General features: G+C 42.7%; 1 protein-coding gene across 1 annotated transcript in view; it reads right to left on the reverse strand.

The window, feature by feature from the left end:
- Positions 1-2,843: 2,843 nt before the first annotated feature.
- The window catches only part of LOC130293281 (olfactory receptor 1E5-like), a 43,061-nt gene continuing 28,727 nt past the window's right edge, over positions 2,844-17,177 (reverse strand). The window contains exons 2-3 of the mRNA XM_056541784.1: positions 9,524-10,422; positions 2,844-2,957 (exon numbers count right to left, since the gene is read on the reverse strand). Of these exons, the coding sequence (XP_056397759.1) occupies positions 2,844-2,957; positions 9,524-10,422 (1,013 nt within the window). The remainder of the gene's footprint in view (positions 2,958-9,523; positions 10,423-17,177) is intronic.

A 17,177-nucleotide genomic window follows, 5' to 3' on the forward strand; every position in this document is an offset into this window, starting at 1 on the left:
GGGTGCCTCCAGCTGTTGCAAAACTCCTTATACAATGGTCTCCAATCTGGGGCCCTCCAGATGTTGCAAAACTACAACTCCCAGCATGCATGGTCTGTTAGTGCATGCTGGGAGATATAGTTTTGCAACAGCTGGAGGCACACAGGTTATGAAACACTGAGTTAGAAACAATGTTTCCCAACCAGTGTGTCTCCAGTTGTTGCAAAACTACAACTCCCAGCATGCCCAGACAGCTGAAGGGCATGCTGGGAGTTGTAGTTCGCCAATATCTGAAGGGCCAGATGTTGCTGAACTAAAACTCCCAGCATGCCTGGACAGTCAGTGCATGCTGGGAGTTGTAGTTTTGCAACAGCTGGAAGAGCACAGATTGGAGACCATTATACAATGGTCTCCAAACTGGGGCCCTCTAGATGTTGCAAAACTACAACTCCCAGCATGCCCAGACAGCCAAAGGCTGTCTAGGCATGCTGGGAGTTGTAGTTTTCAGACTCCTAGAAGCAGCAGTGAAGTTCTTCACTGCTACTTCTGAGGACCATATACTCACCTGCCGGTCCCGTCGCTGCTCCTCCACGTGGCCGGTCCCGCGCTGCTCCTCGGTCCCGCCGCTGGATCTGGTAAGGCTGCCGGTCCCCACGTGTTCCCCCACCTATGCCGCGAGCCCCCGCAGCCATCGTCCCCCGTTCTGTCCGACTTCCAGGGGCGGGCAGTGCGGGGGATCTGAACTTTCACCCTAGATCACTGTGATTGGTCCACAGGGACCAATCACAGTGATCGCTGACCAGGACCATCAATTGATGGTCCTGGGGGTGAAGCAGAAGTTGTCCACTGCTGGAAACAGCGGGACTTCTGCCAGTTAACCCGTGCGATGCTGCGCATCGCCGGGTTAACTGAATGTCATTTATAAACGCCGGGATGCGCGAACGCACTGCACAACCCGGCGTTTATATATGCCATTCTGTGGGAAGGGGTTAAGAGGTTAAAGGGGTACTCCACTGGAAAACATTTTTTTTTTATCAGCTGGTGCCAGCAAGTTAAACAGATTTGTAAATTACTTCTTTTAAAAAATCTTAATCCTTCCAGTACTTATCAGCTGCTGTAGGATCCGCAGAAAGTTATTTTCTTTTTGAATTTCCTTTCTGCCTGACCACAGTGCTCTCTGCTGACACGCACTCCATTTAAAGGGGTATTCCAGGCCAAAACTTTTTTTTATATATCAACTGGCTCCGGAAAGTTAAACAGATTTGTAAATTACTTCCATTAAAAAATCTTAATCCTTCCAATAGTTATTAGCTTCTGAAGTTGAGTTGCTGTTTTCTGTCTAACTGCTCTCTGATGACTCACGTCCCGGGAGCTGTGCAGTTCCTATGGGGATATTCTCCCATCATGCACAGCTCCCGGGACGTGACATCATCATTGAGCAATGAGACAGAAAACTTCAGAAGCTAATAACTATTGGAAGGATTAAGATTTTTTAATAGAAGTAATTTACAAATCTGTTTAACTTTCCAGAGCCAGTTGATATATAAAAAAAAGTTTTTGCCTGGAATACCCCTTTAAAGGGGTACTCCACTGGAAAACATTTTTTTTTATCAGCTGGTGCCAGCAAGTTAAACAGATTTGTAAATTACTTCTATTTAAAAATCTTAATCCTTCCAGTACTAATCAGCTGCTGTATGATCCACAGAAAGTTCTTTTCTTTTTGAATTTCCTTTCTGCCTGACCACAGTGCTCTCTGCTGACACGCTCTCCATTTAAGAAACTGTCCTGAGCAGAAGAAAATCCCCATAGAAAACCTATCCTGCTCTGGACATTTCCTAAAATGGACAGAGGTGTCAGCAGAGAGCACTGTGTTCAGGCAAAAAGCAAATTCAAAAAGAAAATAACTTCCTGTGGATCATAACAGCAGCTTTTAAGTACTGGAAGGATTAAGATTTTTTAATAGAAGTAATTTACAAATCTGTTTAACCAAATTGATTTAAAAAAAAATGTTTTCCAGTGGAATACCCCTTTAATGTTATGGCTGCTGGGACACAACATTAAAGGGTGGTATTGCTGTTATGTATGATGGGACACAATATTAGGCGGTGGTATTAATGTTATGTCTGAGGGGTTTATAAAGCTTTATTAATAGAACTAATTATATATTCAAGCACATTTCATAGAATAATTATTGATACAGCTAAAGGCATTATAGAAATCAAGAGATGCAACGCGCCACAAATCTCTTTTTCAAATAGCTATGCAGGGAAGGGAGTACATATTACTCGGGGTGCGGGGGGCCCCACACTATAAACATTCACATCCATTTAGGAGACTACGTCAGTGACTGTGGGAGAAAGGGGGGCGAAGCTATGCAGGGAAGGATGTGTGGCCTAGTGATGGGAGGGGGCGTGGCCTAGTGAGGCTTTGTTAGAAAAGGGGGTTTGATGAAAGGTATCCCCCCGTCACCACTCCCTGGCTGTCAATCAAATCCAACCTTTTTTCTGTATATGCAGACTTGTACAGAAAAAGGTCAGATTTGCTGGCCGAGGAGCGAACAGTGCGGCTGATGCTTAGTTACCTGGTTTATAACTAGTGATCGCAGCAGATCTCAGAGATCAAAACTTTGACTTGTCTGGGAAATATGTCAATTATTTTTTCCAATGACAGTAACCCTAAGGCTTTGTTCACACGGCGGAATTTCCGTGCCGAATTCCCCTAGAAAATTCTGCTTAAAAATTCTGCAAAATTTACTGCACATTAAGTTCAGTGAGGATTCCATTGTCCCATTCACAAAGCGGAAATTCCACATTCCGGATTCTGCAAAATTATAAGACCTGTCTTAAAATTTTGCAGAATTCTGTTCAGAGCTCTATGAAAGTTAAAGGGACTCCACTCGAATTCTGCAGTCTGCTTTTCTGAGTGACATTTAACCGGATAAGCAATTGTCTAACAGAAACCCCCTTGACAAAAGAAACCTATTGATACATAGACAAGTAGACATTAAGGTTCACAAATCAGTAGATGACTCGGAAACTATTTTGGCTTTTGTATACATCCCTCCCCCCTTCTCTATAGAAATACAGTGATCCCTCAACTTACAATGGCCTCAACATACAATAGTTTCAACATACAATGGTCTTTTCTGGACCATTGTAACTTGAAACCAGACTCAACATACAATGCTAATGGAATCTGCGTAACGTGTCAATGGCTGGAAGAACCGACCAATCGGATGGATATTTCACTGGTAAAAACCCGTGTATTCCTAAAGTGCATGCACTGACTGATGTCTGGTAGCGTCCCCTACAGTACAGGGAGGTATTACATGTTCTGTACTCTTTACCTGTATTACTGAAGTGTATGCACTGACTGGTGTCTGATAGCGCCCCCTACAGTACAGGGAGGTATTACATGTTCTGTACTCGTTACCTGTATTCCTAAAGTGCATGCACTGACTGGTGTCTGGTAGCGCCCCCTACAGTACAGGGAGGTATTACATGTTCTGTACTCGTTACCTGTATTACTGAAGTAAATGTACTGACAGGTGTCTGGTAGCGCCCCCTACAGTACAGGGAGGTATTACATGTTCTGTACTCTTTACCTGTATTACTGAAGTGTATGCACTGACTGGTGTCTGGTAGTGCCCCCTACAGTACAGGGAGGTATTACATGTTCTGTACTCTTTACCTGTATTACTGAAGTGTATGCACTGACTGGTGTCTGGTAGTGCCCCCTACAATACAGGGAGGTATTACATGTTCTGTACTCATTACCTGTATTACTGAAGTGTATGCACTGACTGGTGTCTGGTAGTGCCCCCTACAGTACAGGAAGGTATTACATGTTCTGTACTACTCTTTACCTGTATTACTGAAGTGTATGCACTGACTGGTGTCTGGTAGTGCCCCCTACAGTACAGGGAGGTATTACATGTTCTGTACTCTTTACCTGTATTACTGAAGTGTATGCACTGACTGGTGTCTGGTAGCGCCCCTTACAGTACAGGGAGGTATTACATGTTCTGTACTCTTTACCTGTATTACTGAAGTGTATGCACTGACTGGTGTCTGGTAGCGCCCCCTACAGTACAGGGAGGTATTACATGTTCTGTACTCTTTACCTGTATTACTGAAGTGTATGCACTGACTGGTGTCTGGTAGCGCCCCTTACAGTACAGGGAGGTATTACATGTTCTGTACTCTTTACCTGTATTACTGAAGTGTATGCACTGACTGGTGTCTGGTAGCGCCCCCTACAGTACAGGGAGGTATTACAGTTTCTGTACTCTTTACCTGTGCCAGGGTTAGCTGCTCCTTTGGACATCAAGTGAGGGCGGCTCCTTTTTTAGGACATTGCGTGTTCTTTACATGACCCTGAAGAAGCTCCTGTCCTCTACTCAGACCAGTGCTTCCCAAAGAGGGTGCCTCCAGCTGTTGCAAAACTACAACTCCCAGCATGCCCGGACAGCCTTCGGCTGTCCGGGCATGCTGGAAGTTGTAGTTTTGCAACAGCTGGAGACACCCTGGTTGGGAAACACTTAAATAGACAGTGATTACAGCTCCCAGCAGATCTTTATTACTTTTATATGTAAGGATTTGCTTTTTCTATATTAGTTTTCTACTTATTTTTCTTTAATCCTCACTTTTTCCAATTTTTGGATGACATTTTGGTGGCTTCAGAACCAATTACCAGGTTTCCATAGAGTTATGGTCTCAACATATGATGGTTTCAACATACAATGGTCGTCCCAGAACCAATTAATATTGTAACTTGAGGGACCACTGTACTGCAAAAAATGGCTCAGTTAAACCTATAAGGATATATACAGATCTGGTGACTTTAATAATATGCTTGATAAAGAGAAAGATTGGCGGGGTAGGAACCTAGGTGGTGGCTCTACTAGATTACATAAACCTTGTTAAGAGATGGGGGATATATGGCGCAGTCCATACGGTACTAAATAATTTTTTCCCTGTTTTAATAAAACTCACGGGACCGCCCCTAGAATTGTCTTAATATTGGCCAATGAGGCCTTATTACTGAATGTTAAAAAGAATGAGTTACGAATCAAGATGTGTTTCGGATCATGCCCTGCTGATATTCTATATTAGAAAGGGGGAATGACAAAAAAAAAAAACACGAGCAATATGTCAATTAACCCCTACTGGTTAAAAATAAGTGAGGTCATAATTAATAATTAAAGGGGTATTCCAGGCCAAAACTTTTTTATATATATCAACTGGCTACGGAAAGTTAAACAGATTTGTATTAAAAAATCTTAATCCTTCCAATAGTTATTAGCTTCTGAAGTTTTCTGTCTAACTGCTCAATGATGATTTCACGTGAGTCATCATTGAGCAGTTAGACAGAAAACAACAACCCAACTTCAGAAGCTAATAACTATTGGAAGGATTAAGATTTTTTAATAGAAGTAATTCACAAATCTGTTTAACTTTCCGGAGCCAGTTGATATATAAAAAAAAGTTTTGGCCTGGAATACCCAATTAATTTTTGGAGTTTGAATAAGGGATCCAAGGGTATTTACATGATGTGGGGCTCTTTAAAAGCTTTTTTATGGGGCACAATGATTAAAAATGTATCTACTTTTAAGAAGAAATGTAGGGAGAGAGAAAACAAAATATTACAGGATATTAAAATTGCTGGAAGAGAATAGCACTGAATTCATCACCAGAATATTGGGGGAAAGTAGTTGGGGCACAGGAGATAAGAGAGATTGAACAGGTAGCTATAGAGTTTTATCAAAAACTTTATGGCTGTGAGTGAGGAAAATCCGAGGAAAGATACTTAAAGGGGTACTCCCACCCTAGACATCTTATTCCCTATCCAAAGGATAGGGGGTAAAATGTCTGATCGCGGGGGTCCCGCCATTGGGGACCCCTGCAACGTTGCATGCGGCACCCACCTGTTTCTTGTCCGGAAGCGCTGGAGGGTCTGGGTCGTGACCACGGGAACGGAAGTCCGTGACGTCAGGACTCCGCCCCCGTGTGATGTCACAACCCGTCCCCTCAATGCAAGTCTATGGGAGGGGGCATGACGGCCGTATGGGAATCCCGAATTTTCAACTCTACTATATAGCTTCCCAGTTAAGTTTTGTTATAGAGGAATAAAAAATGATTAAGGAACACGGTAATAGAAATAATTGAAAGTGGTTGGGTGGCACATATCGGGGGTTGTTTGTCACATTTTCGTAATAAACTAAGTAAGGTTTGGAGTTTTAGAAGGAAATTCACAGCAGTGACCGGAAGTTTGAACTGTTCTTTAGTACAGAATAATAAAAAACATTTCCAGAACTGTTCAAAATTAAGCAATATGTAAATTGGTCGGGTTTCGGGATTGAAAGAGTGGGGCAATTGGGGAGAGGGGGGCAACTTTTGCCCTGGGAGAAATTAAAAGCAAATTGTCATCTCAGAGAAGAAAATACGTTTATATATACGCACAAATTAGTAATGCATTTAAAAAAGATAAAGGAAAGCCTAGATGGGAAATTAGGAATCAGGGATAGAAGGGAGACCTGGAGAGAGATCTTTAGAAATATTGAGGCCTCAGCTCCAATTCCCACAGGACACTGTCCCCGCAGTCGTGTACCAGCCGCCTTCTCCACTGACAGCTGTAATTCGTCGGTCCTCTTTGACTGACCATTCACAGCAATTGCCGACCCGGGACCAATCACAGTCACCAATGTATATGCTAATCAGCTGTCCGAATCAGTTTGTATGACGAAAATGTACGTCCTAGTGCGGAACGCAGAACCTGACCATGACGTACCGTATTTTTCGCCGCGAATACACCCCTATCGCGGCGGTCCGTGCGGCCATCAACGGCCGGGACCAGCGGCTAATACAGGACATCACCGATTGCGGTGATGCCGTGTATTAACCCTTCAGATGCGGCGATCAAAGCTGACCGCCGTGTCTGAAGGGAAAGTGACACTAACCCGATTTCACCGCGGCGGTCCCGAACAGCCCGACTGAATAGCCGATTTAATGCTTAAAGGACACCGGGAGGGACCTTACCTGCCTCCTCGGTGTCTTCTCCGTTCAGGGATCCCCTGTATGGCCGGCGCTCTCCTTCCTCGTCATCACGTCGTCGCGTACGTGCGTCGGCGTGCGTAATGACGTGGTGACGGCGACTGAGAGTGAGGATACCCGGCCGGCAGCAGAGACGTTCCAGAGCGACGGGGACACGGCGACAGCGATGGAGCGACATCCAGGGCAGCGGTGACGGGTCCGGAGCGGCGGGGACACGTGAGTATTACCTCCTATGCAGTGGTCTTCAATCTGCGGACCTCCAGATGTTGCAAAACTACAACTCCCAGCATGCCCGGACAGCCAACGGCTGTCCGGGCATGCTCGGAGTTGTAGTTTTGCAACATCTGGAGGTCCGCAGGTTGAAGACCACTATTGGGTTCAAAATCTTTATTTTTTTAGATTTTGCACCTATAAATTGGGTGCGTCTTATACGCCAGTGCATCCTATAGGGCGAAAAATACGGTACATTTCGTTAAGGGGTTAAAAACATGATGAAAAATAATCAACTTTTGGTGCATGTTCTGCAGTTTTTTTTATTTTCATAAACCAAATAAAACTGAGCTGAGCACAAACTTAAAAGACAAAATAGTAAGAAGTAAAGGAATAATATACAGTATAACGAATAATAGAGAGGCTGGGTGTGAATATGCAGCCAGCAGGAACGTAGCTTCAAGAAGAACCAGCCCTGGTGCCTTAAAGGGGTATTCCGGCTTTATACATCTTATCCTTTGGATAAGGGATAAGTTGTATAATCGCAGGGGTCCCGCCACTGGGGACCCCCGCAATCTCTGTGCAGCCCCCGACATTCTGTGCTGGGTGCTGCCTCCAAGAAGGGGACGTTATGTCACGGACACGCCCCCTAGTGAAGTCACGCCATGCCCTCTCCATTCATGTCTATGGGAGGGGGCGTGATGGCTGTCATGGCCCCTCCCATAGACATGAATGTATGGGGAGTGGCATGATATCACTAGGGGGTGTGGTCATAACGTCACGTCCCCGTCTCGGAGGCAGCTCCCGGCACAGAATGCCGAGGGCTGCACAGAGATTGCGGGGGTCCCCAGTGGCGGGACCCCTGCGATCAAACATATGATTCCCTATCCTTTGGATAGGGGATAAGATGTATAAAGCCGGAATACCCTTTTAAAGGGGCTTAAGACTCCTGTGGCATATAAGAAGACACTAGTATTAGAGACAGGTGGGGGCATAGGTCATGGTTTGGGGATAGGAGCTTCATGTCATTCCTATGGTAGCTGTGAATCAGACACTTTCTAGAGCAATACGTAGCAGATTTAAAGTGGACTTGTCAGCAGGTTTTTAGGGTATAAAGTATGGACATGGCTGTATAGGGCTTATGATCCTGAATCAGTATATACCTCCCATTAGTTAATTGACCCTTCCAGTGCTAAGATAATAGAGTTTAAATAGATATGTGAATTAGGCTTTGGAGTCCACTGGGCGTTTCCATTGGCTGCACCGCCCCTTCACCAGATAGTCCCTCCCTTATTAATCAGGGGGTAGAGGTGACCAGTGCAAAGAGGGAAGTGTCCAACTAGTAAAAGGGCCGAACTGGGCTCTGGCAGCTGAGGGGATTGCCCAGTTGGTTCCAAAGCCTAATTTGCCTATCTTTGTAAACTCTGATATCTCGGTGCTGGAGGGGTAATTAACTAATGAAAGGTATGCACAGATTCTGGGTCAAAAGCCCTATATAGCCATATCCTGACGGCCGTCATGCCACTATAGACATAAATGGAGGGGACGTGGCATGACGTCATGAGGGGGCGTGGCCATGAAGTCACGTCTCGAAGGCGGAATGCCGGAGGCTGCACCGAGATTGCGGGGGTCCCAGTGGCGGAACCCTGCGATCATACATCTTATCCGCTATCCTTTGGATAGGGGATAAGATGTATGAAGCTGGAATACCTCTTTAAAGGGGTACTCCGCCCCTGGCATCTTATGTTAGATCATCGCGGTCCCGCTGCTGGGGACCCTGGGGATCGCCGCTGCGGCACCCCGCCATCATTACTGCGTAATGACGGGCGATACAGGGGCCGGAGCATCGTTACGTCACGGCTCAGACCCTCATGACATCACGGCCCGTCCCCTTAATGCAAGTCTATGGCAGGGGGCGTGACGACCGCCACGCCCCCTCCCATAGACTTGTATTGACGGGGGCGGGCCGTGACGTCATGAGGGGCGGAGCCGTGACGTAACGATGCTCCGGCCCCTGTATCGCCCGTCATTACATGCAGAGCGATCTCGCTCTGCGCAGTAATGATAGCGGGGTGCTGCAGCAGCGATCCCGGGGGTCCCCAGCAGCGGGACCCCGGCGATCTGACATCTTATCCTCTATCCTTTGGATAGGGGATAAGATGTCTAGGGGCGGAGTACCCCTTTAAGGCATCTGTAGGTGTACATAGCCTGAACCCATGTCATTTCCTTTTACCCATAATTTTTAGGTTTAAATCTTGTTTTTTTCTTGTGAAAACTTTCACTAATGCCCCTTTGACCTCCTTATTTCTCAAGCTATAAATAAAAGGATTTAACATTGGCGCCACCACGGTATAGACAACACTCACAACCCTGTCATAATTTACTGAAGACCTAGAAGATGGACGGAGATACATAAAGGCGATTGTCCCATAAAATAGGATGACCACGGTGAGATGTGAGGAACAGGTGGAGAAGGCTTTGTATCTTCCATCAACTGAGCGGATTTTGAGGATGGATGAGATAATTTTCACGTAGGAATACAAAACTATGAGGAATGGGATTAAAACTGGAAGGCCGCCTTCTGTATAGATCAACAATTTGTTCAGTGAGATGTCGGAGCAAGCCACTTGCAAGAGCGGTGCCATGTCACAATAGAAGTGATAGATCTTGTTGGAACCACAAAAGGTCAATGTTGAAACCATCATACTATGTAACAGCGAATGTAGAGCGGCAGCCAACCATGAAGAGGTCACCAGAATAATGCAACTTCTTCTACTGATAATCGACATGTAGTGTAATGGATTGCAGATGGCCATGAACCGGTCGTAGGCCATCACTGCCAAGAGAAAACATTCTGTGCAAGCAAAACACAGGAAAAAATACAGCTGAGAGATACAGTCGATCAATGGGATGGACTTGTCTTTAGATATAATGTTCACCAACATGTTTGGGACAATGGTTGAGGTGTAACACATGTCAACAAAAGACAAATTCCCTAAGAAAAAGTACATGGGGGTGCGAAGGTGGGAGTTGGTTCTCACAAGGAAAATAATGGTTGAGTTTCCGACAAGGTTTAGAAGGTACATAACCAAAAATATTACAAATAACAAGATCTGCTGCTCGGGGAGATCTGATAGTCCAAGCATTAGGAATTTTGTATTTTGGCTGGAATTCATGGGTTCTGTGGAAATGAATGCATATAAAGGGGTATAAAAAGAAATTGCAAAACCAAACACAAATATGGATTAATAAAGTCCCACCATTTTTTATTAGATTCAGTGGTCCACAGTACATTTAAACATATGTGCACTGGGGTAAGATAGAGCAGGCTTAGGAACTGCTCCATATGTGGCGGGTGTCAGCATGTATTACAGCTGACACCCACCAGCAGCCAGAATCAGATAGGACTTGATCCCGTATTTTAAGACCCTGCATACAGACACAATCATAGGGTGACAGTGAATTGTCATGGCAATCGAGGTCTAGCGGAGTTCTCCAGCCCTCCAGGACAATACCATGTAATATATTACTAATAGCATAAATTTATTAGTGTTGCAAAGTTCTGTCCAATCGACAAAGTGATGGCAATTTAAAGTTGCAACTAGGAGGACGAAAAAAATTAGTAAAATGAAAACAAGCAAAACCAAGTTTTAAAAAAAAATATGAAAAAAAAAACAAAACAAAAATCAAAACACCTTTTCCATTTTTCAAAAAAAAAAAAAATTTACATAATTCGAACTTGTAATAATAATTTGAAATAAAATGTTAATCACCTCACTCCTTTTAGTTGCTATTTTTTAGTCACCTTACCTCCCAAAAAACCTGGATTCACAAATGATTACAAAGTGTTATATCTCATATTGGTATAAAAAAAAATACAGTTCAGCCTGCAATACACGAGCCCCCATTTTTATTTATTTTTTAATTAGTAAAATATAGCAGGAAATGCAAACATTTTCCATTGCTGTAATGGTACTGACCAGCAGAATAAGGTTAAAGGGGTACTCCATTGGAAAACATTATTTTTTTTTTTTAAATCAGACAAAATGTTTAACAGATTTGTAAATTACTTTTATTAAAAAAAAATCTTAATCCTTCCAGTACTTGTTAGTTGCTGTATACTACAGAGAGAATTATTTTCTTTTTGGATTTCTTTTCTGTCTGTCCACAGTGCTCTCTGCTGACACCTCTGTCCATTTTAGGAACTGTCCAGAGCAGCATATGTTTGCTATGGAGATTTTCTTCTGCTCTGGACAGTTCCTGACATGGACAGAGGTGTCAGCAGTGTGGACAGACAGAAAATAAATCCAAAAAGAAAATAATTTCTTCTGTAGTATACAGCCGATAATAAGTACTGGAAGGATTAAAATTTTTTAATAGAAGTAATTTACAAATCTGTTTAACTTTTTGGCACCAGTTGATAAAAAAAAGTTTTCCACCGGAGTACCCCTTTAACATTAGCCACAGAGTAAATCCTGTGATAAGGCTGGGTTCACACTATGATTTGAACTACGGCTCCCGTATACGGCTGGGAGGAGGGGTGGGCGGGGCTTAATTGCGGCGCCTGCACTCAGCCGTATTCGGGAACAGTAGTTAATGTATGTCTATGAGCAGACCAGAGTGAACCGCGGCCTCCGGTCGGCTTAGTTTTCGGCCGTATGCGGTTTCCCGACCGCAGGCAAAAATGTGGTCGACCGCGTTTTTGCCTGCGGTCGGGAAACCGCATACGGCCAAAAAAGCAGCCGACCGGAGGCTGCAGTTCACTCCGGTCGGCTCATAGACATGCATTAAATACGGTTCCCGAATATGGCTGAGTGCGGGTGCCGCGATTAAGCCCCGCCCACCCCTCCTCCCAGCAGTATACGGGAGCCGTAGTTCAAATCGTAGTGTGAACCCAGCCTAACAAAACAACTTAAAAATTGCAGAATAGTTTTTTTTCCATTTCACCCCACAAATAATTTGTTGTTTCTCAATACATTAACAATTGAGCCCTAATCCTGTAATAAACTTTTTGTTTATGCTTTGTTGACGAAAAAAGTTTTGGAGGAGAAAGTAAAATCAAAGAATTAAAATAGACTGCATCACCAAGGGGTTAAATATAAGACATAAAAATATACATAGAATAACATCCTAACCATATCTTATTTAAAGGGTAGCTCCCACCATCCTATTTGTTTTCTGTCCCTGCCTATTGCCCATCTATCCCTAACCCCCTCCCTGCTTTTATTTTATTTTTTTACTATATTAAAAATACATTTTTGTCTGCCTGGCAGTGTGCTCACTACCATGCAGACTTCCCCAGCAGGCACCACGTCACTGATGCCTGCTGGGGGGGACTTCCGCCCTTAGTTCATCTACACAGGGTGCCTCCAGCTGTTTCATCACTACAACTCCCAGCTTGCCATGACATCTATTGGCTGTCAGGGCATGCTGGGAGTTGTAGTATTGAAACAGCTGGAGGCACCCTGTGTAGATAAACTATTAGTTACATGCGGCCCTAGCCCGTCCCCTCTATCTACCCCCCCCCGCCATGCCCTGTTCCCTCCATCACAACACCCCCCCCCCCCCCAAAATTACACTTACTGCAGAGTCTGGCAGCGGGCGTGCAGGGAAAGCGGCGGCGACGAGGCGGAGGCGGCGACGAGGTGGCGGTGAGGGAGGGGACCTGCCGTGGAGATTTACGTCCTCAGCTCGGGGAGATGAGGGAGGGGACCTGCCGTGGCGATCTGTGTCCTCAGTGAGGGGGCGTGCCATAGAGATCTGCGTCCAGCCGAGCTCAGGGAGGGGAGATGAGGGAGGGGGCGTGAACCTCCTCCCTCCCCTTGCTCTGCCCTCCCCCAGCTCTAGCTTCGGAAATGTTCAGAGATCTGGGGGAGGAGCGGACTCATGGATCTACGGGGGCGCAAAAAACCACCTCACAGCGGCAGCGGCGATGTGCGGGAGGAGTGGCCTCCCAGCCAGTGGCCGGGGAGCCAATGCGCTCGCTCCCTGCCTGTCTGACTGACAGGCAGGGAGCGAGCACAGGCTGAATGAAAAAGGACCGATGCCCGGCCGCATCGGTTCTTTTTTGGGCGTGACGTCACGCCAGACTGCAGCCGACTGCATAAGTACTACAACATATCAAGAAATAAAGTTGGTGACAGTGCCCATTGAAATTATAGGATTTATATTTTAATTTGATTTATTAATTCATGAAAAAAAAAAGAATTTTTAAATATACAATAAAAATCACAGACTCACAGGGATACAAACTCAGCGGCAAATATGTAAGTTTAATCTAACTTTAGGAGGTCACCTATGTAATAGTGACCACAACATAATAAAGACATGGGGGAGATTTATCAAAACCTGTCCAGAGGAAAAGTTGCTGAGTTGCCCATAGCAACCAATCAGATCGCTGTTTGATTTTTGAAAAGGCCTCTGAAAAATGAAAGCAGCGATCTGATTGGTTGCTATGGGCAACTCAGCAACTTTCCCTCTGGACAAGGTTTTGATAAATCTCCCCCATAAAGTTTTAACTTATCCTTTAATAAAATGTTTAGCAACAGAGATACAAAGCACTACATTTTGGAAAGGCCAATTTTAGACAAGAGAAGACCTTAGAATCCTCACCTGGGATAGTGTCCTTAAAAATAAAAATAAAAGTTATTTAGGAAGCTTTTAAGAACATGATAAATAGGTCCTTAGAACAATAAATAAATACCCTATGTGTGGATGAATTAAACAGCAAGGGGTGGGATAAATGTTAAAAAAAGAAAGTGTTTTAACTACTGACACAAGAAGGTATTGAAGACATTACTTATTTATAAGGAGAAAAAGAATTTGTGTAAAAGACTTATTGCCACAGAATAAAAAAAAAAAAATATATATATATATATATATATATATATATAGATTTCACATATATGAACAATAAAAAACTTAACCGGTTGCCGTCTAAGGACGATTTGGCTCGTCCTGAGACGGCAGGCGGTGTATGGTGCCGGCTTCCGACTCGAGCCCGCGCCATACCGGCCGGCCCCAGCTGATTCTTGCAGCTGGGGGCTGCCGTTAATAGCCGACATGCGGCCGGCTTTTAACCCTTTAGATCGCCGCTGTCAAAGTTGACAGCAGCGTCTGAGGCTGTTTCCACTTGTTTTTTTTTCTGGCAGTTTTTGGATATCTGCCACTGCAGTTTTTGAGCCAAAGCCAGAAGTGTATTCAAAAGGAATAGGACATATAAAGGAAGGACTTACACTTCTCCTCCCTTATGGATCCACTTCTGACTTTGGCTTAAAAACTGCCGTGGCAGTATTCCAAAAACTGCCCAAAAAAAAAAACAATTGGAAACTTGGCCTAAGGGGGCATTTAAACCATCACTGGTGGTCTAGTGGGGTAGATCGCCCCTGTAGCACGATCGCGAGGGGGCAATCCACTGTGGAGGTAGCCGGAGGGCTCTCCTCTGCTCCTATTGCTGTCCCGACTCTGTGATTGATAGAGTCTAGCTGAACCAGGCTTTATCAATCATCCCCCTTTTCCCAAATTCCATATAAAAAATATGTAAACATAATAAAAATAAACACATGTGGTATCGCCCCCGTGTGTAAATTTCTGAACTATAAAAATATAGTGTTAATTAAACTGAACGGTCAATGGTGTACACATAAAAAAAATCCAATGTCCAAAATTGCGCATTTTTGGTCACTTTGTATACCGTAAAAAATGTTATAAAAAGCAATAAAAAGTCTCATCAAAACAGATATGGTACCGATAAAAAACTTCATATCACAGCACAAAAATTGAGCCCTCAAACATCCCTGTATATGGAAAAATAAAAAAGTCAGAATTGACAATTTTACACATACTAATTTTGGTGCATGTAGTTATAATTTTTTTTAAAGTAGTAAAATAAAATAAAACCTAATAAAATAAACCATAATTTAGGTATCTTTGTAACCATATGGACCTACAGAATAAAGATACGGTGTCATTTTTACCCGAAAAGTGCACTGCATAGAATCGGAAGCCACTAAAAGTTATAAAATGGCGTTATTTTTTTACAAATTTTGTCCTACAAAACATTTTTTTCACATTTGGTGGCACAAAAAAAAAGCCCTCATATGAGTCTGTATGTGCAAAATTTTAAGCGTTATGATTTTTAGAAGGTAATGAGGAAAAATTAAAAGTGGAAAAACCCTGTGTCCTTAAGGGGTTATAATTTAAAGTTTTGGCCCCCTCAGAAATAATCTAGGTGTCATGTTGGAGGAGGATGAAGAAAAGGCCAATCTACTAAATACCTTCTTCTCCAGTATTTACAAAGGGAAAACCTGTGTAGGGATCGTGTAAATTACCAACTGCTTAACCCAACAGAAGCACTGCCTTAAAAATGTTACTATATTAATTCAAGAGAACAATCACCCTTTTTGTTATTTTTTTAAATAAACTAGTGACTTCAATGAAATTGTTACATTTTATCAGTTCCTAAATAAATCTGATGTATGTTGGTCATGTCTTACAATGTCAGTCAATGAAAGAAAACCTGTCCTTGTTACCTTCATTAAATGAAAATAAATGCTAAAAGTAAAACAAAATATATTTTGACAATGCAAGAAAGAAAACCATTTAAATGTCAGAAAGAAAGAAATGCCAACCTGCGTAAAGATAAATTCTGCAATATGGGAGCAAAGGAACGATCGGTGTATTGTGTGACAGATACACAGAAAAATATCAATTTCCTGGCGCATTTATCCTGTAAATGTAAACCCCACTGGAGAGATTCCCAAATGTCCGTGATGTAAATTCACAGTAAATCTTACATCTCATGGTAGTTAGTCCCACAGTTCAAATTAGATTTTTACGTTACACAATTAAAAGCAAAAATATCTAAATAAAAATTTTAAGAAATTCCGAAAAGTTTTCAGACAATAGTCAAAGATGATAAATAATAGCACAATATTTACTGACAACCAAAATATTTGGCCTGCGACCTAGTGACTGGCTTATTATGTAACGTGTATTATATAACTGAACTTGGCCTGTTACATAGATCAGAGATACAAAGATAGATATGGATAGATAGATAGATAGATAGATAGATAGATATGGGATAGATAGATAGATAGATAGATATGAGATAGATAGATAGATAGATAGATATGAGATAGATAGATAGATATGAGATAGATAGATAGATAGATATGAGATAGATAGAGATAGATAGATAGATAGATAGATAGATAGATAGATATGAGATAGATAGATAGATATGAGATAGATAGATAGATAGATAGATAGCAAAAAGATAAAGGCAGCACCTCAGTCGTCCAGAGTAGGAGAAGAAAATGAAAAAGAAGATGGGGTGCCCGCATTCCTGGAACCTGGGTCCACTGGTTCCTCAATCCAGAAAAGTAAAGATGATGCAGCACTCCACAATTATGCATAAGGTGGTATTTATTCCAGCATGTGCAGAGACAACGTTTCACCAGTCTCTCACTTGAGAAAGCCAGTGAGAGACTGGTGAAACGTTGTCTCTGCACATGCTGGAATAAATACCACCTTATGCATAATTGTGGAGTGCTGCATCATCTTTACTTTTCTAGATAGATAGATAGATAGATAGATATGAGATAGATAGATAGATATGAGATAGATATGAGATAGCTAGATAGATAGATAGATATGAGATAGATAGATAGATATGAGATAGATAGATAGATAGATAGATAGATATGAGATAGATGATAGATAGATATAAGATAGATAGATATGAGATAGATAGATATGAGATAGATGATAGATAGATATAAGATAGATAGATATGAGATAGATGATAGATAGATATGAGATAGATAGATAGATAGATAGATATGAGATAGATATAAGATAGATAGATAGATATGAGATAGATAGATATGAGATAGATGATAGATAGATATGAGATAGATGATAGATAGATAT

This window comes from Hyla sarda, chromosome 10 (genome assembly GCF_029499605.1).
Source record: "Hyla sarda isolate aHylSar1 chromosome 10, aHylSar1.hap1, whole genome shotgun sequence".
NCBI classification, from domain to species: domain Eukaryota; kingdom Metazoa; phylum Chordata; class Amphibia; order Anura; family Hylidae; genus Hyla; species Hyla sarda.